Genomic DNA, 21,886 nt, shown 5'->3' with positions numbered 1-21,886 from the left:
CAGGGAAAAAAAAAAGTAACCTTTCCTTAGCAGAAAGAAAAAAATTGAAAAAAAAAATCAAATCATATTGTTATTGAACATGATATTTTCTGTTCATCCTAAAGCTCAGCAGTTTGAGACACTTAAAAAAAAGAAAAACAAATGAAAGGTAAGGTTCATAAATCACCTGTAGTTACTTTTATTTCAAATCTCAGCAGTTAAAGTAGTCAACCAGGGTGCAAGACAAACAAACAAAAAACAAAAACACAAGAAGAAAACCGGTTCGTGCTCTCTCCAAGCAGAATTTTCTGCTTTCCAGTGGAGCGCCTTTATCTCATAGTTACCAGGCAATACTTAGAGGATAACGGCACTATAAAAAGAGTTTTCCTCAACTGTTCTTTCTGGATCTATTCCACTTTGAATAAAATACGTATTTTTTAAGCATTAGATGTATCTCTCATTACAGACTATTTGTAGTTATGTAAGTGAAGAGAAAACCATAAGATTTTATCTAGCATACCCATGCCAGGGTTGAATGAAACTGCTGGAAAAGTCTGAAGCTCTAGAAAAGTAACTCGTCACATAGTATAACCTATACATGGTACTTCATAAGTTATACAAAGTGGCTGTATTTTTATTAAGAGAACAGAAACCCATGGTATGTTTTTTTGGAAACAATTGTAATTTACTAGTAATAAACTAGGTAAGCTTTTTCTATTATTGTTGATCAAGTTGTGTTATTCTTGTACACTTGAGTTTTCATTGCCAATTAGTGTAATGAATGACAGTATTGGAAACTACTTTTATCAACCATAGAGAAGTATATTAAATTTGACCACTTTGGAACAGTTCGCTACACTGGAGCACAGCCAGGATTGTATTGGATAATTCATGTAGCCCAAGAAGAACTGATACAATGATCAAGAGATCATTCAGCAAGAGATCACAACAACTGAATAGTGGTAGCACAAATCTGTTTAATTAAGACAATGGGGTAAGTTGACTCTAACTTATGTTTTATCCACTGTTCAAATTACTCCAGAAAGAAATGTTTTACTTTTAGGATAAAGACACTTTTAATGGGTTTATGTGGCAACGTTTTGGTAATGGGAGGGGGCTGCAGGGGTGGCTTCTGTGAGAAGACACCAGAAGCTGCCCCCATTTCAGACAGAGCCAGTTCCAGATGGCTCCTAAATGGACCTGCTTCTGATCAAAGCTGAGGCCATCAGTGGTGCTGATGACTCCTCTCTGATGACGTATTTAAGAAAGGGTTAAAATGTTGCACAGCAGCTGTGAGAGAGAGGAGTGAGAAAAGTGTGGGAAAACAGCCCTGCAGACACCAAGGTGATCTAGATGCTGGAGCAGAAGTTCCCCTGCAGCCCCTGGGGAAGACCGTGGTGATGCGAGCTGTCCCCCCGCAGCCCATGGAGGACCCCATACTGTAGCAAGTAGACATGCCCTGAAGGAAGTGGCAGCCCATGGAGAGCCCATGCAGAAGCAAGCTCCTGGCAGGAGCTGCAGTCTGTGGAGAGAACTCCATGCAGGAACAGGTTTTCTGGCAGGAGCTGTGGCCCATGAAGAATCCACTCTGGAGCAGCCTGTTCCTGAAGGACTGCACCCCGTGGAAGGGACCCATGCTGGAGCAGTTCATGGAGGACTATATCCCATGGGAGGGACCCCACGCTGCAGCAGGAGAACAAAGTGAGGAGGAAGGAGTGCCAGAGAGGAGCTGTTATGGACTGATGACAACCCCCGTTCCCCATCCCTCTGTGCTGCTCAAAGGGAGGAGGTCGAGGAGTCAGGAGTGAAGGAGTGAAGTTGAGCCTGGGAAGAAGGGTGAGGGGTCAAAGGTGGTTTTAGTTTTGTTTTTTATTTCTCACTATCCTACTCTGTTGTTAATTGGCAATAAATTAAATTTCCCCAAGTTGAATCTGTTTTTCCCACGACAGTAATTTGTAAGCAATCTTCCTGTCCTTATCTTGACCCTCGAGATCTTTCATCTTATTTTCTCCTCCTCTCCTGTAGAGGAGGGGGATAGAGAGTGGCTTGGTGGGCACCTGGCAGCCAGCCATGATTAACCCACCACAGTACTGCAAAAACAGAATCTGATCAATGGTTATTTATACCTAATTATATGTAAGCTTTCATAAGGCATTTAAGGTGGAAAACAAATAATTTTTCCATTTAATGTAGTAAAAGCCTTTAAACTTCCTGTTCCACTTGATATGATTTTTAACAATATATGTGACAATACATAAGAGCAAAATAAGATGCAGAATTAGCATACAGAAAGGAAAGAAAAAATACGTAATTAATCATATATTTATAGTCTTATGTCAAAAAACTTTTGGGATTTTTTTTGTTGTTGTTTTTAAAGGTGGTTGTTTCAAAATACATGTCTCAGATACGTCAAAAGACAATAAAGAGACTGTGTTTCCTTGTTTTATCTTTTAAGGGCAGACACCTCAAAGTTTGAGATTCTTCCTTGTTCTGATTTGTTTTCTTAGAGAATTATCATGACAGTAACTACTGCACACAATTTTTTCTTTTTCTTTTTTTTTTCTTTTTTGAGAGACTTATATGGTTTCATTGAGCTCTAATCAATGCCAACAGGACATTAGGGAACAACTGAAGTGGCCTTCAGAAAATGCTGCCATTTCAAAACTCTCAAAGCTGTGCCTCTTAAATTCTGTTTGTGGATACCAATAAAATAGTGCAATGTGTAATGAGACGCTATGTAGAACATTGGTTTTTGAATCCATTAGTATTTTTATTGATTATCTGACTGGAAGAAAAGTGTTAATTTCTTAACAGAAATATAGTCTATTGTACATGTACCATAGCATTTTGTTGAGTTAATGAGATTAGCAAATCCACTTTTATCTTCTGCTGTGTTCACTGATTGATGGTATGCTAATACCTCTTAATTTTAGACTCTTTTACAAAGAAAAAATTCAAAGCTTAAATGATAAGTAGCATGGCTTTGTTTGTCCTTTTCTTATCTGCGTTTTCTCCCTTTCAAATGTTAATAACCTTTAGAATTATTTTATCCAATCTTAGCATAAGCAGTCATTCATGGTCCTTTTCTAATTATGATCAATTGGCTCCTGAAATGACATTGCCTGGAAAATACTCTATTCATGATTAAACCAGGCAACTGAATCACACTTGCAATCTAACATAGTTATATTTGTTGAACACATTGAGAATATCCCTTGAAATTAGTGTTTGATTTTTAGATCATTTTCATTTACATTGTACAAAAATATGAATATACCTTTTTTATTTCAGTTGAATAAAATTGCTTGCCTTTTTCCTGAAGTTATGTGATAAAAGGTCTGTAAGGTACAAGGCATCCAAGAATCTTTGTAGTTCCTGAGAAAAAAATATGCCACTTGCTTACTGGCATATTTTTAATTTATTATTTAATTTAGAGGATTTTTTTCCCTTTAAAATGAGGAAAATAGACTCAGGTTACTCTGAGATAACCCTTCAATTATGGTAAGATTTAGGTGTGGAGGTCATGGAGGCAGTAGGACTTGGGGAATAAAAGGGTAGAGGTTTCAGTAGGAAAAAGTCACCAGTTTTAATTAAACTCTGATAGTTCTGATAGCTACTGGAGGCAAAGCTCAGGACTGGTCATATACTCTTCGTAGTTATTCTCTACTGTTTATCAAGTGAACAGTGGAATAAGAACATATTGTTTTGGCAAGCATCTTGAAAAGTGTTTACAAAAGTACTGTAGAGAGAGATTGAGACATCTCTCAGAAAAGTAGCACTTTATTTAGGAAGGAGGAAGTATAACACAGTGTTAACCACGGTATCTCTATTAACTACTACATGACCACCAGGCCACATAAACCATTCTTTCCTATCTTTCTGCATTTGCACCAATATTAAATACGCATTTGTGGTATTAAACAAGGTTTAATGGAACTTGCCAATTGTGAAAATTGTTTGTAGGTCTTTCTACTACTGTGTTTATAATCAGTTTGTATATCTGATCCACACAAAACAACCATGCTATTTATCATCTTAAAAAAGAAAACAAGAAAGACTATATTTTGTAAAGTTTTTCTAGAGGCACACCACTTTTTTAGGCACCACTCATCTCAAGAGATGAAGAACAGATCAGTGGTTTGCAGCTAGATTTAGGGTTAGGAGTTTTCCCAACTTTCCTATATTTATCCTTAGTGACCTTGAGTGAGTCACTTTTTCTGCACAAATCTGTGTGTGTTCGCTGCCCACGAGTAAAATATGAAGAGGAATGGATAGGAATACTGGTGTATAGCAAGTATCATAAATGTATATTCAAGATCATGAGACATTTTAGTATTATGATGAAAAGGTCATAAATTAACATTTTCTGACATTCTCAACTGCAGTCAGGGCAATCACGCATCCTCTTATTTTAGCTTACTTTCAAGTGACTAATTTAAGGGTTTACTTCTTTGCAGAGACCTCTGAAGTTCTCTGTGTACATAGTTGCTGAAATAAATATTTTATGTACTTAATGGAAGTAGCTGAGTTTTCTCTTACTCAGGGAATAGGGAGAAATTATGAAAAATGAAAGCATCTTGTGTGATCTATCACAGTTAAGCAACAAAACTTAAATAGCACTACTGAGAAGGAGGCACTTGAAAGTAATATATGATCAATAAAGTGATTACAAAGAAGTGGGTGGGATAAATGTATTAACTACTCCTTAAGAAACTATAGTTTCCTCATGAGAAAGATTGATTTTTAGCCACAGATATTACTGTGGGCTGAAAAGATACCCTGGAGCTTAACGAGATTTTGCCCAATTGCTGAAACCCTAGGGCTTTATCTCTAAAAGACCCATATCTCCAATGGCTTGTAAGAGGAAAAAAAAGGGGGGGGCAGGGGCCTTGTCTCTAAAGCTTATCTAAACCATACAAGCTTTTATCAGTACGCTGTTGTATGGCATTACTGTATTTTCAAGTGCTTCACTGTAACCATAGGAGCACATTTGGCTGTTACAGTGTTTGAAAATCAATAATTATGCACTTTCCCTTTCTATTGTGCACATTGACATTTTCAATACAGCTATGTTGCACACTGGGGTGTCCTGAAGATGCTGGCATAGGAAAAGCTGATGGAGTTTTAGAGAAAGTCAGTGTGTCATTTCACAATGCATGGAACAAGGCCAGAGTTCTTTTGTTTAATATAAAACCTTGAACCAGTAAGCTTAGAAAGGGAGGAAGTTTGGATTAAAAAAAACCCAAACCTATTATGAATCTTATTTTATTGTCAATTCCTATAAGTTTTAAATGTTTAAACTTCATTTAAAAATAAATTGTCTCACAGTACCTCTGTATCTTGTTGACGAACTTGTATATCAGCTACTGGCAACAAAGGCAGCATCCTTTCATCATGTATCCCTTAGTGTATCCTGAGAGGTAATGGCTGGGATTAGGTCAGCATTTGTAAACATGAAAGAAGGTTAAGAATATAAGACAGTCAAAACACAGATCCTTCTATTTTAGCCTCCCATCTCCAACAGTGGCCAAAAGCCAGTGCTCAGGAAGGGCCATAAGAACAGGTAAAGCCTGCTGGCTGATCCCAGCCTCCAACCTTTTGCAGCTCAGGGGATTCCTGGGCAAAACAAGGTTCCTATGTAATTAATAATCTTTAATGTTTTCCATTCATGAGCTTAACTAACCTCAACTTGAATCTAAGCACATTTCTAACTATATACACACTGTCTTCACAAAGCCTTCTACACCACAATTACCAATTGTGGAAATAGTAGTTTCTTTTTGTATGGTCATAGGTAAATTACAAGAGAAATCAAGAGGAGATGACACAATCTCTGCAGCAGACTTAGAAGGAGAATTCAGTATATTAGGGGCAGGAGAAATACTGTTGGATTTAAATATAACTAGAATTTTCTTAGAAGTTTTCCATTTATAGGGATATAAGGTATGAAACAAACATATTGCTGAGAAACTAGAGCAAATTCACAGAATCTCTGTGAAACAGAATCTCATGTACTCATTAACAACTGTATAAGGCAAAGAGCAACCATTATAATTTGTGTCTGACTTGGTGGTTGAAAGTTGCTGGCATTTTTATAACTCATGAGTTTTCTAAAAGTCTCAAAATCTGCTTTTGCAGTTTAACTTAATATATTGATGTTACTTCCTATGTGATATTTACAGTTTTTACATGGATAATTAATAAACTCAAATTTAAATAGAAATGTGATATATACTTTAACATAAACTTGAGGTGCACTATTTCTACGTATTCCTATTATGTCTTCAGTATAAGAAACACAAAGAGAAACGGTACTTTTTAAATCTAAATGTATAAGTGGTAATATTCAGCTATTTTAAATAAAATAACTTCTTTAAATATTATGATTTTTTTTTAATGAAAGAAAGGTGTAATACGCATGTCACCCTGATAGAACTGGGGAAACAGAAACGGAATTATTTGCCCATTGTATGAAAAAAAAAGGCAGGAGCAAAGCAAGAAACAAACCATTGACTTCTATTTCAGATTCATTGTCTTCCCAGAACTGAAAGTGAACCTCTCTCCTATGACATTTACACTCTAAAGTATTTTTCCTAAAGATAAACTATGGGCCATGTTAACTGAAGTCCACCTTTTGCTTTACAAGAGAGTAATTAAGACACCTGTAAATGAAGGACAGACAGCTGCCAACAAAAGTTCTAAGTTGGTACACACTGACACTAGCATATTTTCCTTAGTTCTTATTGAAAAATCTGGAATCCATAGAAACAATGCATACAGTGTTCCTATATATGTCTGACATGCACTTTTTCAATGAAATTTTCCTGTAAGTCTTTAGGAAGAGCGTAAGTTCTTTGACCCTCCTCTTTACTGTTAGCCTTGTTGCTGCAGGGCTGTTTGATGATTCACTGCAGCTTCACTCACTGTCTTGGTAGAATCTCCAGCAACATACAAGGAACTTTGCCTGGTCCCAAATCCTGAGTTTGCTTTCTTCTATCTCTTTACTCTGAAATGAAATTTTTAAAAAAGTGTGACCACAATACTAATCAGAAAAGCCAGTTTAAGTTTAAAACAATTGCAGATCAAATCTCTTATAAGAAAAAAGTTTCAGTAGGAGACAGTAGAATTTAAATGAGACAATCTTTCAGTATTGTTAACTTTATAGTACACATTGGGTACTTTTTCAACTGATTCTTTAATAAAGAAGAAAAAAAGTATAGGGTTTCAGAGCAATTACTTGGAATTGCCTTTCACAGCAAGAAGCAGGCTACACTTGCTTCACTTTTGATGACTAGGAGCCATTATTTATTGATTGACAGTTCTGAACTGCAGTACTATTGCTATTCAAGATACATTTAAAGTACTTACGTACAACTCATGGGCCTTTTTATTGGAAGAAGGGAAAGTGAAAAAGAGTGAAAAAGATCAAAGATATCTCAAACCTCTCATTTGACAGAGTTCTAGCCACTAGTCCAGCATAATGTCTTCATTGCATTAATGGCAATAGGGAGTTATTATTTACAAAATCATATTCGTCACAAAAATTATAATTAAAACATAATAATTATAAAAATATATTAGTTTTTATAAGTCTTGGTTTGATAAATCACATTTTCCAATAATAACGTGCAACAGAACAAGAACAGCCACTCAAGTTGGGCACCAGAAACAGGCTATTATGTTCTCCAGAATTCAGAACACAGTGAACAGGCACTCAGTAGCTCTACACAGAATAACACATGTTTATCAAGATTTACAAGCTCAAGTACTGCCCAAAGTAGCTACACTACAAACTGATTCAAGAAGAGTGCATGTAAGAGTGTGTCCTGGTTTCAGCTGGGATAGAGTTAATTTTCTTTCTAGAGCTGGCACAGTGCTGTGTTTTGGATTTAGGATGAGAATAATGTTGATAACACACTGATGTTTTAGTTGTTGCTAAGTAGTGTTTACACAGAGTCAAGGCCTTTTCCTGCTTCTCGCCCTACCCCACCAGCAAGTAGGCTGGGGGTGCACGAAAAGCTGGGAGGGGACACGGCTGGGACAGCTGACCCCCAGCTGACCAAGGGGATATTCCATACGATGTCATGCTCAGTATATAAGCTAGGGGAAAAGCTGGCCATGGGTTCACTGCCTGGGAACTGGCTGGGCGTCAGTCAGCAGGTGTGAGCAATTGCATTGTGTACCACTTGTTTTATATATTCTTTTATCATTATTATTATTTTCCCTTTCTTTTCTGTCCTATTAAATTGTCTTTATCTCAACCCACGAGTTTTACCTTTTGGTGTTTTTCAGTTCTTTGCCCCATCCCACTGTAGGAGAGTGAGTGAACGGCTGTGTGGTGTTTAACTGCCTGTCAGGTTAAACCACAACAGAGTGAATAAATCCTGGCAGATCTAAACTGTTTCTGTATATTACTGTTTTTTGTCTCATCCATGGTTAATTGAAAATTTCCTGTGCTTTAAGCTTAGGGGCATACATCTCCAGCTCTCTCCATATCATCTTTGCACTTTCATTGAAATCCTGTCACAAGCCACAGTGCAACTTCTGTGTTTCTTGTCTTTTTTATACATCTTGAACCGGTTTTCAGAGAAAGGAGTTCACAAACCCATTGGTATAGTCTTGACTCTGGGAACCTAAAAGTCTTGTGAACAATGTCTGAAAAACAAGTCAAGGAACCTGAGAGTTTTTAGCAAACTGTGGAACACAGTGGTCCCCAGTTACTTCTTTGTAGCTGTAACCCAATTCCTGGCAGTGTGAATGCATCAGTCACGCATTATGCATAAACATCTATTCTAATATATCTATTATTTAAAAAACAAGTTAGCCCATTATGTTCTTAGAAAAACCTAGCATCACATATTAAAATCACTCTGGGCTATGTAAGCTAACAAAGTGTAAAAACCTTTGAGCTAGCATAGCAATGTGATTGCTTACAGCATCACAGACCCCATGATGTTCCTGTTCACTGGTGAACATGCCCACTAATCATTCCAGATACAGACTGATTGCCAAGCCCTACATCAGTAAGAATCAATAAGCTGGCAAATTTCTCACCCTGCTGGATACACAAAACTAGTCTGATCTGAAACTTGGTTGTCGTTACTGAATTTCACTGGAAATTTTTTGAAACAGCTGGCTGTTTCCTTTTTAATCACTTTAATTTAATGATTTCCAATAATAACTTTTCCTCATTAAAAATTCTAGATAATTTCTATTAACAGCTCCTTGTTATTAAAAATACTTCTGTGAATATATTAGTGCAATGTCACTCAGTTCTTTCCTTTTCCATTCATTTTGGTAATCTAAAAAATATTAATATAATCTAAAAAAAATCCTTAAAACTAGCAACTGAAAGATTTTAAAATTAAATTTAAAGAAAAGAAACTAAAAAATCTGAAAAATATTAGTCATAACTGATGAGTATAGGCTTAAATTATGTCTTGTTCCCCTGGGAATAAACATAGTACCTTTTCAAGACAAATCAAGTTACTTGTTTTTAAAATATTTCTTATTTAAACATTTTAGAAACACCTAATCCGGTGGTTCTAGATGTAATGTTAGTCTACCTAACATCCATAAAACAAGAAGAGAGTTTCATTCTGACTTCTATTTCATAATCAAATTAATGCAGTTACACATATAATGAGCTACTACTAAAACCAGTACATGAATACATACACTGGTAAGCTTTGAATGTTCATACAAAAGCATACACACTTGCCAGAAATCACTAGCATATAGACGATATCTTATTTAAAAGACTAGTCCCAATCTGTAATGAGTCACAAAACTTAAAAGTGCCTAGTGGCAAGCTAATGTACAACAACTTCCTTTCATTTCCCATCTGGTTTATAACAGTCTTCAAACACCTCCTCTAAGAACCCCTGAGATCACTGCTTTATGTAAGAGAATTTTTGCCAAGGTATAACTGGAGCATATTACTTGTATGTCAAAAGGGTTTGGCTCAATTGTTCTTCTCCGTTTACAAGACATAGTAGTGTACTTGGCGGTGTTATGTTTACAGTTGGACTTGATGATCTTAAAGGTCTTTTCTAACCTAAATAATTCTGTGATGCTGTGATAATTCCCCTCAGTAGTTCTGCACTTTTGTGATTTCAGTGTGTTTATTCCATGTGACAGCAGTAATGAATAACCTATTTAAATCTGAATATTTATGGAGTTTGTGCCATAAAAAAATGAAGGAAATGTTTCCCATTGGTAGTCTGCACCAGCCGACCTTGACAACACCTGGCATCCGGGAAGGGTTGGGGCAAGAAGTTGTTCTGTTCTGTCCCTCAGCCACGTAGTAGAAGGGCACTAGGGAGCCAGGTGAAATGAGAACTATCTCTGCTTCCAGTTGGAGCGTGCTGAGGTTCCTCAGGGCAGACCGGGAAGCAGCCGAGTGCACAAGTGCCCATCCGGGTTGTGCAAAGCCTGGTCAGCTCTGCAGCTGCTGCTGTTGCTTTAGCCGTCTGTTTAGCCAGCACTGAGAGTGAGTCAAAACCCCTCTGTACTTGGAATGACTACACAACTGCCAAACTATTGCCAGACAGGGACTAAAACTGTAGAAAGCCTAATAATAAAAGTAGAAAAAAAATTTTAAAAATTGGGGTACAAATGAGTAAGCAAAATATAACGCATAGGTTTTGAACTCCAGATAAATGAGCAAAACATTTTAAAGCCCTTTTCCTAACAGCAGAAAAATAGAAAATGCTATCAAAGTCAGCTAACAAAATCATGAAAATGCACAGGCATATAAAAAGGCAGCACACCATATGTCCACCGATATCTAGTACAACAGGAACATTAAGAAAGCCATTAAGGTAGTGTCCCCATTGTGCCCAGGTATACAATAACATATGGTACATTTCCTGCTTCACTGTGCATTTCCTTGCTTTTGTTGTTTAGCATCACTAATTTAGAGCTTAATTAATATAGTTTGTGCATGCATTTCTCTGCAGAATATTTTAAAATTCTTCATAGCTGCTTAAAATTAATCTTTCTTTAGTGCAAGTGCACAGTAAGTATTAACGTAAGGTAGGATTTTTTCCAAACCTTAATTAAATGGAAGAAATAAATAGAATTATTTTAAGGTAGCTACACATGATACTTAAATTATTATTGTCTTCTTATTTAAGTCCTCACACAATTTGCTGTAATGATGCTACAGAGAGACATTACAAGGTGGTTGTTTGTTTTAGTCAATGAAGACTTCCGAAGGACAGATATGGATATCTCTCAGGAGTGTAGATTAGAGGCAAAATAGTAAGGGACTAATGTAGCAGTGTTAAAGAAAATACAGCAAGAAATATAAGGTGACCATGTACTGATAAATGTCCACGTGTACATGTGGAGAGGAGAGGGAAACCAAGATGTCTGAAAGATTTTTCTGCTTCATGGATATTTATTCTTGAAAACCTAAAGAAGCTTAAGGAATCTCAGGATTCCCAAAAAGAAGATGCAAATTATTTGTAAAACACATTGTGTCTCTCTTTGATATTAACGGATGCCACATCTCCTAGAAGAGCTGAACTTTCTCACACTAGCTTAATCCTACCAAGGTCCTTATTTGATTTCAGGACTCCTTATGAAGAAAATAAGATAGTTCTCAGTGGAATCTTGTTAATTAACTTATCTGCTCTTCTAAAAGATTCATATACTGTTTAATGAGTTTGATATAGAAAATGAAACTAGAGTGAAAATAAAAAAAAATCAACTTCTCAAATGTTTGCATCAGAAATGTTTAGATCAAATAACTGATTAGACCAAATAATTAATATCCTGAATACTTAATTTTAAAAGATAAAGGGTAAGAGTTCACTTAATAATAATAAGTAATAAACATCAGTCCAGATCCACTAGGATTTGCCCTTTACTGTCTCACCCATGACAGTGGCGCTATGCAGTACTATTTGAAAAATCATGCGTATTTTATTTCCAAGCGTAGATGGAGAAGGAAGGGATCTTTGGTCTGAAACCAAATTAGAATGAAGAAAGGAAATCATTACAAGCTTGAGTTAGTATCTTCACGGGTATAAACTATACCTCAATTTTAGACCTTTATTAATGTCTACAATAATTAATATTCTGCGTGGATTTACAGGTTCCTGCCCAAATTATAGTAACATAGATTTATGTCAGATTCTGATTTAATTAAAACACACTTGCCATTTAACATTAGGGGACTGTTACAGACCATGAGTGAACATATGGATATTGAATTAGGTTTCATATCTTTACAAAGCAGAAATTGCTCAGACGCTGTGTAAACTCATCTACTATATGATTCCAATATCTAAAAATACTATATGGGCTCTCAAACAGTATGACTTTTTCTTTGAATGTTGTGTTTCCTTTGAAAGCCACAAGACCCCAAGTCATGTTTTCCTGTTTTTTCTCATTCAATTATTTTTATTTCCTCAGAACTCATGCAAAATTATGTTTTTTTGATTTTCCTTACAAGAAAAGGTTTATGTTTTGCCGTATAAATATATCCCCTTTTAACTTCAAAATTAATCTCAGAATTAATTTCCCTAGTACATTTCTGGGTACAGATTATTACAATAGCTACCACTGAAATTTACTAAACTGTTACATTTAATATTTTCCCTAGGGTGCAATATGACAAAAATGACAATTTTGATCAAACTTTAGCTACTGCAAACTAGAAACAACACTTTGCAACTGAATCACTGTAGTCGTACAGATCAGAACCCGAAATTGATATTTCTGGAGATTGAATAGTTTAAGTCACTCACTTTAAGCACTTTAGGAATGGCAGAGGATGAACATTACCAGTGGGTACCTAACAGAGGACTCCTTCAAACACACATTCATAAATTCAGGTCTTGTTAACAGTGAGATTTTCCAAAAGAAGAATCATTCTCATTTATAACTTAACAATTTCACCATTCTGGCACATAATAGGAATTAAGATGACCTTTAAAAAGGTCTGTTTTTTCTTAAATTGTTTTTTCCTTAATTCTCAGATAATCACATGTTTTTGCTCAGTTAACTTTGCATAATAACATCTTTCTTCAATTGTAACATTTTAGAATCTGATCATGCCAGGTTATGGCATGCCCAAATAAAACTATTTTTCTGAAGAAAATGCTTCCTTCCAACTACATGATAGAAGAAAAAATCTACCCACTCTCCCCAACAAAATGAACACATAAATAGTTTCAGCTTTTAGGGAACCGACAGTAACCTTCTGGCTTTTCTAGCTTTGTTTTTTAGAATACTCTGAACCTACTGGAATGAACAAGAATATCCATATCACCTACTTTTACAGTGAAAGAATGCAGAAAAAGTACACTTTTCACAACTTGTTTGAAAATGTTTTTTTCTCTATGTCAGTCACTATTTATCTGTCTCATGTAATTGTGCCAATAAATATGTAATTCCTTGCATATCACAACAAGAGAGCAGAAAATGTCCTTATATTTGCATACAGAGCATGCTTCAGATCTTTTGCTATTGCTAAATGTACATTAAGGTTAAATACAAATTGTTTTTGCCATTATTCTCTGCAAATAGTTGTGTTTGACATTTGTATTGCAAGCACTCAAAATTTAAATACATTTAAAAGTAAAAATTGAAAAAGAGATGTCAGAAATACTGAATAGTGATCAACACAATACAGTCAATATGTTTTTATCGTTTTTCATATGGTCAGATTAAATTAGAGGAAAAAAAAACCAACCCATGAACTTTTAGCTAAATGACTTACTTATTGCTAAAGAAAACAATCTAAAGTCTGTCTGGGAAAGTAGATACTATAAGTGGCTGTTTTAAGACTTGTACGTAGATAGTGTAAGACTTATTTGTGTAACATGATTTAATGTTCTTTACAAAATGCCTTCTGATTTCCAAACACAGGAACAGTTCTTCTAGTCCTAAAGAGAAGAAGATATCAATAATATATACACTCCTTTCTAAGAAGTGTGATTTTCATGGAAGGCTTTTTGTGGGCTATTTTTTAAAAGCTGAAAAAAGGATAAGAAAGTACACTTGGCACAAGCTCTTTTCTCATTCCTTTTTTATACATTAAGATTCACTTTCTACAGTAACATTTTCACCTACATAATCTCCAGCCAATAAAAAGCATGATCATTTCCCTTGCCAGTAATTACATGGTTGCCAGCTTCAATTTAGTTCCATTTACCCTTTCAGAATTCTTAACTTTTAACAGTTGCTCAACATGCATCTTCATTACTTTCCTCGTACTTCTTCTAGGTATGAAAGGTATTCAACTCTGTAGCAGACATTAACTTTCCTCCCTGCCCATTATCCACTTCCTATTCTCCACCTTTTGTCTTGAAACTAAGTAGGGTATCTTCAGATTCATGTCAAGTAAGTTCTTTGTTATGTACTGTCTTTTTCACACTGAAAACACTATGCTACACTAATATTTAAATTGAAAAAGAAGTTCTCTTCAAAATAAGGAAAAAAACATGTACACTCAACAAAAGAAACCATTTAGTTCCTGAAAAAAATACTTTCTATACTGCAATATCATTCAATATTATGCCTCCTAGTTATAGTCATTGAATGAAAATTATATTAGAGTTCTGGGAAGCACTGGAGAGTTCCGCCATACACCATGTTCTGCCTTGGACCATTGCTCAAAACACTTTTCATCTTTGACAGTATTAAAGTCTGATATCTCTTGAACCGTCTGGAGTAGAAACAAATGCTGTGCATCACTGCTGTGCTGTGATTACAAGCTTTGCAACAGTGAAAGCATTTCTTTTAAAAGCTTGTAAGGCTGAGAGACAGAATGTGAATGTGTACATCACCAGTACTTATTCTTCTCTTTTCCATTCCTTTCAGCTTCAAATTCTGACATGATAGTGGCTACTATCTCACAAGCTGTTAAAGATAGCATGCAGCTAGAAAATTATCTAACTGGAAGTTTGAACCTCGATTTTCAAATATCACAAAGCACTAATCTCTAGCTCTGTGGTTTGTAAGGTTTTGACTGCTGAAATCATGTGGGAGCTGAAGTGAAAAGCAACAAATGGTGATGGTAATCTGGTGATGTGAAGGTTTCATTATCTTAGGACCTACCATGTCTGATAAAATAGTACAACTGTTCTCAGGACCAGTAAAATTATCTTAAGTATGCAAACAGCAGGGGGAAAGCACTGATCCCTAAATGGCAGTAAAGCAGACAAAGGAAAAAGCAGACAAAGAGTAAAGCAGTTAACAACAAGAGGTAAAACACAGTTAGATAAGATATAGATGGATCCTTGTCCATTTTTTGTAACAAAGTTTTATTTATTTACCAATGTATTAGAATAACAAATTGGTATTTGCCAAATACCATTCATACTTTTGGTTTCATATTGGAAAAAAATATATTATGTGTTTTCTGAATTTTTCAGTAAGAAAAGATGCCTCAAGTTTTTCACATCTCAGTTACATTCATAATGTACCTAATTCTCAATACAGTTCAGGACAAGTTGACCTATTATCTACAAACTCCTTTGAAAAGCCTAATTTTAGTGTCGCTGACTGTGACAGTGCCAGGACATAAGCTGGCTGTGTTTCTACTGGTTATTTTTCTGGTACTCTTCCAGCATTCAGGACCACTGTATCAGGAATGTTTGAGGATACATTCCTGCTTAGTGCTTTCAGGATGCTTTTATTGAGCTGTTCCCCAGCAATTCAGATAATCCCTTTTGGAACCAGCCAATATACTCTGCCTGAGTAATCTCTTAAGACAGATTCACAGCAATGAAGTCCAAAATAATTTTCGTGACCCTTTGTAGACTCCCTCCAGTATGTCCATGCCTTTTTTATACTGGGGGCCCAGAACTGAAGCCAGCACTCTTGATGTGGTCTCACTAGTGACGAGTAGAGGGAAAGGATCGCATCCCTCAACCTGCTGGCCATGCTTATCCTAATGTTGTTGTCTTTCATTGCCTTGAGGGTGCATTGCTGACCCATGGACAACAGAACACCCCAGCTCCCTTTCTGCAAAGCTGCTTTCCAGCCAGTTGGCCCCAAGTCTGCCCTAGTGCAAGGGATTGTTCCTACCCAAGTGCAGGATTTGGCATTTCCATTTGAACTTTATGAGGTTACTGTCTGCCCATTTCGCGATCTTCTTTAGATCCTTCTGAATGACAGCACAACTACCCTGTCTATTAATGACTCTTCCCTGTTTTGTATCATCTGAAAACTTGCTGAGGGTGCACTCTGTCCCATAATTGAGATGATTAATGAAGTTAAACAGTACTAGCCCCAGTATTGACCCCTGGCGTACAGCACTAGTGACTGCCCTCCAGCTGGACTTTGTTTCACTAACCACAAATTTTTTAGCTCAGCAGTTCAGCTAATTTTCAGTCCATCTCACTGTTCATTTATTAAGTCTGTACGGCATCAGATTGTCTATGAGTATGTTATGAGAGACAGTGCTGGAAGTGTTGCTAATGTCAAGATAAACAACATGTATTGCTCTCCCATCATCCACAAAGCTAGACATTTCATTGTAGAAGGATATCAGATTGATCAGGCATAATTTCCCCTTTATAAATCCATGCTGACTGCTTACAGTCATCTTCTTGTCCTCAATATGCTTGGAAATGGTTCCCAGGATTAGCTGTTCCATTACCTTCCCAGGGACTGATGTGAGGCTGACTGGTCTGTGGTTTCCTATATCCACCTTCTGTCCCGTTCTACGCAAACGGCTGCACAAACTGCTGCACCTATTTGCTGCCTCTGTTATTCGTGCTCTCCTCATGGCTTCAGTGCTACCTAGATCTCATATTTGGTCAACAACAGTGCCACGCTCAGCTTATCCACTGCCCTCATGATTCTGTAGATCTCATTCATACCCCTTTCATCTCTCTTCTCTTCAAGTGAAAGAGTCCAGAACTCTTTCCTTGAAAAGCAACCTATTCATCCATTCGATCCATTCAGAAGCTTGAGCATATACAACTGTGGTTTTATTGTGTATTTATGCACAAAAGTAAAAAAAAAAAAAGCATGTATACATGAAGATGGAATATTAGCAGCTCAAATTATATGTAATTGAGGATAGTTTCACATCCTCTGCAATTTTATTTATAACTTTCAGTGAAAGAAAAGGTTTTATATCTGAACATACTTGCTTTCAGTATCAATAGAGAAATCTTGTATTTTCTCTTTTTTATCTGGATAGATTAATTTTATTACTGTTGAGATTCTGGCTGTCGCTTTGAAATTCTGTGGGTTTTTATATCTCTAAATCTTTTGCTACTTCCACAGATCGAATCTGTCACACTATTCTTTAGATGCCTGAAAACCTCTACTTTTAAAAAATATTGTTGCAATAAAAAAAGGAAATATGTTTATCTTTCTATTTATGGCATCAAAAATTAACAGAATATTGGACTGACGTGCTATGAAGCTCTTCTGTGACCAGAAATAGAATCCATCTTTTTGTTATATTGTTAAACCAGGCATAACTGATTCAATGTAATCTCTTTATTTCCTGAAAATTATGAATCACATCAGGTGATTTAGAGTGAGCATCATTCTACTGGGATCAGAAATAACAAAAGCAGGTTGAGAAAATTGTCTGCATAGTAGATGTAAGGTCTGCATAGTAGATGTAAGGTAAGGATGGGATCAGGAAGGCCAAGGCTCAGCTGGAGCTGAACCTGGTGAGGGATGCAAAGAATAATAAGAAGGGCTTCTACAGGTACGTCAACTAGAAAAGAAAGATTAAAGAAAGCGTACCCCCTCTGACAAGCAAAACTGGCAAGCTGGTAACAACAGATGAGGAGAAGGCTGAGATACTCAACAACTTCTTTGCCTCACACCTCCCAAGTCAATGGACCATTTGACGGGGATCAGGGGGCAAAGTTCCTCCCACTGTAAGTGAAGATCAGGTTCACGACCACCTGAGGAACCTGAACATACATAAGTCTACGGCTCCTGATGAGATGCATCCCAGAGTCCTGAGGAAACTGGCTGATGTAGTTGCCAAGCCACTCTCCATGATATTTGAAAAGTCATGGCAGTCAGGTGAAGTCCCTGGGGACTGGAAAAAGGGAAACATTGAAGCCATTTTTAAAAAGGGTAAAAAGGAGGACCCTGGGAACTACCGACCTGTCAGCCTCACCTCTGTGCTTGGGAAGATCATGGAACAGATCCTCCTAGAAGTTATGCTAAGGCACATGGAGGACAGGGAGGTGATTTGAGATAGCCAGCACAGCTTCACCAAGGGCAAGTCTTGCCTGACCAACCTAGTGGCCTTCTATGATGGAGTGACTACATCAGTGGATGAGGGAAGAGCTATGGATGTCATCTATCTGGACTTCTGAAAGGCCTTTGACACGGTCCCCCACAATATCCTTCTCTCTAAATGGGAAGGATATAGATTTGATGGACGGACTGTTCAGTGGATAGCTAACTGGCTGGGTGGTTGCATCCAGAGGGTAGTGGTCAATGGCTCGATGTCCAGATGGAGACAAGTGACGAGTGGTGTCCCTCAGGGGTCCATACTGGTGCCAGTGCTGTTCAATATCTTCATCAATGACATAGACAGCAGGATTGAATGCACCCTCAGCAAGTTTGCAGATGACACCAAGCTGAGCAGTGCAGTTGACACGCCTGAGGGATGGGATGCCATCCAGAGGGACCTGGACAAGGTTGAGAAGTGGGTCTGTGTGAACCTCATGAGGTTCAACAAGGACAAGTGCAAGGTGCTGCACCTGGATCAGGGCAATCCCTGGTATCAGTACAGGCTGGGAGATGAAGGGATTGAGAGCAGCCCTGAGGAGAAGGACTTGGGGGTACTGATAGATGAAAAGCTGGACATGAGCCGGCAATGTGCTCTCGCAGCCCAGAACGCCAACCGTATCCTGGGCTGCATCAAAAGAAGCATGGCCAGCAGGTCGAGGGAGGTGATTCTGCCCCTCTGCTCTGCTCTGGTGAGACCCCACCTGGAGTGCTGTGTTCAGCTCTGGAGTCCTCAGCACAGGAAGGACATGGACCTGTTGGGGAGGGCCACAAAACTGATCAGAGGGATGGAACACCTCTGCTATGAGGAAAGGCTGAAAGAGCTGGGGTTGTTCAGCCTGGAGAAGAGAGGGCTGCAGGGAGACCTTATTGCAGCCGTTCAGCAATTAAAGGGGTCTTATAAGAACAATGGGGGTAGTCTTTTTAGCAAGGCCTGCTGCAACAGGACAAGGGGTAATGGTTTTAAACTAAAGGAGGGTAGATTTAGACTGAACATAAGGAAGAATTTTTTCACGATTAGGGTGGTGAAACAGTGGAACGGGTTGCCCAGAGAGGTGGTAGATGCCCCATCCTTGGAAACATTCAAGGCCAGGCTGGATGGGGCTCTGAGCAACCTGATCAAGTTGAAGACGTCCCTGCCAATTGCAGGGAGGGTGGACTAGATGACCTTTAAATGTGCCTTCTATCCCAAAACATTCTATGATTCTGTGATTCTGTGATTCTATGTTCTTAGATTTTAGGAACTTTTACAGCATTTTGTAGAAGATACAGAATCCACATAGTTGTTAGAAAGTAAATGACACCACTATAGAATGTGTAGAAGTCAGAGGCACATACATTATCTTTGCTAAATTTAAGAAACAAAAAAAAAGAAACTGAAAAAGCTATTCTTTTCATTGTATGATTCTGAACTTTTTTCATATGTTGTGTTGTAGATACTGGATTTGATCAATTTTGTGCCAGTATAAATCCATTAACTTCATAAACTGATGCAAGACGAGTATTAGAAATATTCACTGTCAGATTCTAGTAATGGATGTCCATGTCATTTTGGTAAAGTAAGCAGCTCATCTCTTTCAAGTTATATTAGATAAAATTGAGGGTAACATAACGATATATGAAAATATAGACAGCTGTTTGTCACAAATACATGTATGTGTATGAGTTAGTTTACCTCTGAATATGAAGTCATAGCATTTCATTATTCCTAAACCCGATATCAGAAATATTTTTTTGCCCTGAAAACTGTGAAAGAAGCACCACAGACAGGTCCACACTGATGTATCTTTAACACTCATTGAGTTATTTTCACAAAACTAACACAAACTCAGAGCAAAGGTAAATCATTTCCATGGAACAACTTTTTTAGTGTTATTAAGAATTTTTGAGTTTTCTTAAGCCTTTCCTACTTATAACCTAGAAATTTGGAAACAATGGACAAATAATATGAATAATCTTAGCTCAGCTTTTACTTTACAGTGTTTCAGTTTTGCACAAATATCACTTGGGAATTTTTGTGACAAGTGCCACTGTAGAGGGAAGAGAAAGAAGTTCCTTAGTGGCATCTTCAGAATGAAGCACTGAAAATCCCTCTAAGAGGAATACACTTGCATTCTCCAGGTCTGAGATACTGTTTGGCTTAAAAGATCTTAAGTCTGGGTGAGGACTATATGCCCAAAACATCCTCCCCCAACAGATTTCTTAGATTTGAATCTAAGAACTATGAGAACCTTTGATTGCTACATCTTCTCTTTTCTACTCATTTTCTAAATTTTGGAACATATCTCAGTTGAAGCATGAAAACGATAATGAAAAACTAACTTTGACAAATACTTTACAGGTAATAGTAAAGAAGCACAAGGTTATAAGCAGCACAAATGCTGACAGGCCCATGAATATCCTCCTTGCTTCTGTTCATTTTTCGTAGATAAAGATATATGCCTGTGTAAGACACATCATAATGGATACAGAAAAAATACATTACTATTTCTCTGTCTGGAAAGGTAGAAGAAAAAAATGCAGTATTTGGAGTTTGCAAGGCTCAAGAAACAATTTCGCACATCATCATTCAGAATCTCTAAAGGATGGAGATGAATTATAGTTGCTCACAGTGATATGGAAAAGAGTTTTTCCTTGCTCGCTTTTAATTTGTCTTTCAAAAACAACAACAAAAAAACTCTGAACAACTTACATGCACAATTACATAGCCTTTAGTTAAAACAGTGATCTTGAAAGATGTCAAGCATTTTTGAGCAGGAAGAAAGTATTTCAATTTGTGAATTACTAGACTTACCTCTACTGTAAAAATAAACTAAGAAGTTAAAAAGCAAAGATTATTTTTTCAGTTCTTTTGTATCTTGCCTTTTAACTTCTTTGTTTCTTTATTATCTTCCACTGTAAAATTTCCTATATATATACATGTATATGTTATTGCAGTCTTTCATGTATACTTTGCTATGTGGTTAGGAAAGTAACTCTGTGCATACATTTGATTAAAATCCCATGTAAATCTATATACAAATTTGGCGTGAGTTTTGGACAGATGGCAAGCCGCCCAGTGGACAATCAGACTTTAAATTTTTTTCTATTGTTGACCTAATGTAGTGAAATGAGAATTTTTAGAATGTTTTATAACTAAAGAAAACAGAAAAAAAAGAACATAACTGATAATATTAAAGTGAAAGTTTACAAACAGAGAAGATTTCTGGAATAATTATTTTTTATCAGTCTTTATGTAGCAGAACAGAAACATCCAAATTGAGGTGTTGCACAAAATCCAGAAAATGTTATAAAAAAATTTTAATAAGAAAAACTTGTGGTATGGAAAAATCTCCAATGTAATGGAATTAAGAACAGAAACTAATGAAGGTTGTAAAAATATGTCTGTAAAGATGATAGTTTCAGGTCAGTGAAGTGACAGTGAGATCAATTCAGTGAGAAGTGATCACTAGACTGCCAATATTCAAAAAAGAAGAAAAAAGTCATATAGGAATAGCTAACTTCTGATTTGAGACAAGTAGATTCTAAATAATCTGAAGGCAGGACTGGAAGTAAAAAACTTCTGAATTATTCCACTTCTAAAACTAACTGCTTTTTTAGTTATCTCATTGCTTTTTCAGTGAGAACATGTTGCTCTTTTCCTTGCAAGAGAAAAAGTTGTTAATTATGCAGAACT

At 36.8% G+C, this 21,886-nt stretch overlaps 1 protein-coding gene across 2 annotated transcripts in view; it reads right to left on the bottom strand.

Annotated features, from left to right (window-relative positions):
* Positions 1 to 6,458: 6,458 nt before the first annotated feature.
* The window catches only part of CCDC102B (coiled-coil domain containing 102B), a 179,371-nt gene continuing 163,943 nt past the window's right edge, over positions 6,459 to 21,886 (bottom strand). The window contains exon 7 of one of the 2 annotated variants that reach the window (XM_087736409.1): positions 6,459 to 6,985. In XM_087736409.1, coding sequence (XP_087592535.1) covers positions 6,896 to 6,985 — 90 coding nt within the window. In that variant the 3' untranslated portion in view covers positions 6,459 to 6,895. The remainder of the gene's footprint in view (positions 6,986 to 21,886) is intronic. The other variant, XM_087736424.1, reaches the window with a different exon arrangement.

The sequence above is a fragment of the Nipponia nippon genome, unplaced genomic scaffold, assembly GCF_047370975.1.
Source record: "Nipponia nippon isolate SJK-2023a ecotype South Korea unplaced genomic scaffold, ASM4737097v1 scaffold_1, whole genome shotgun sequence".
Classification (NCBI taxonomy): Eukaryota; Metazoa; Chordata; class Aves; order Pelecaniformes; family Threskiornithidae; genus Nipponia; species Nipponia nippon.
This window is presented reverse-complemented; position numbering and strand designations above follow the sequence as displayed.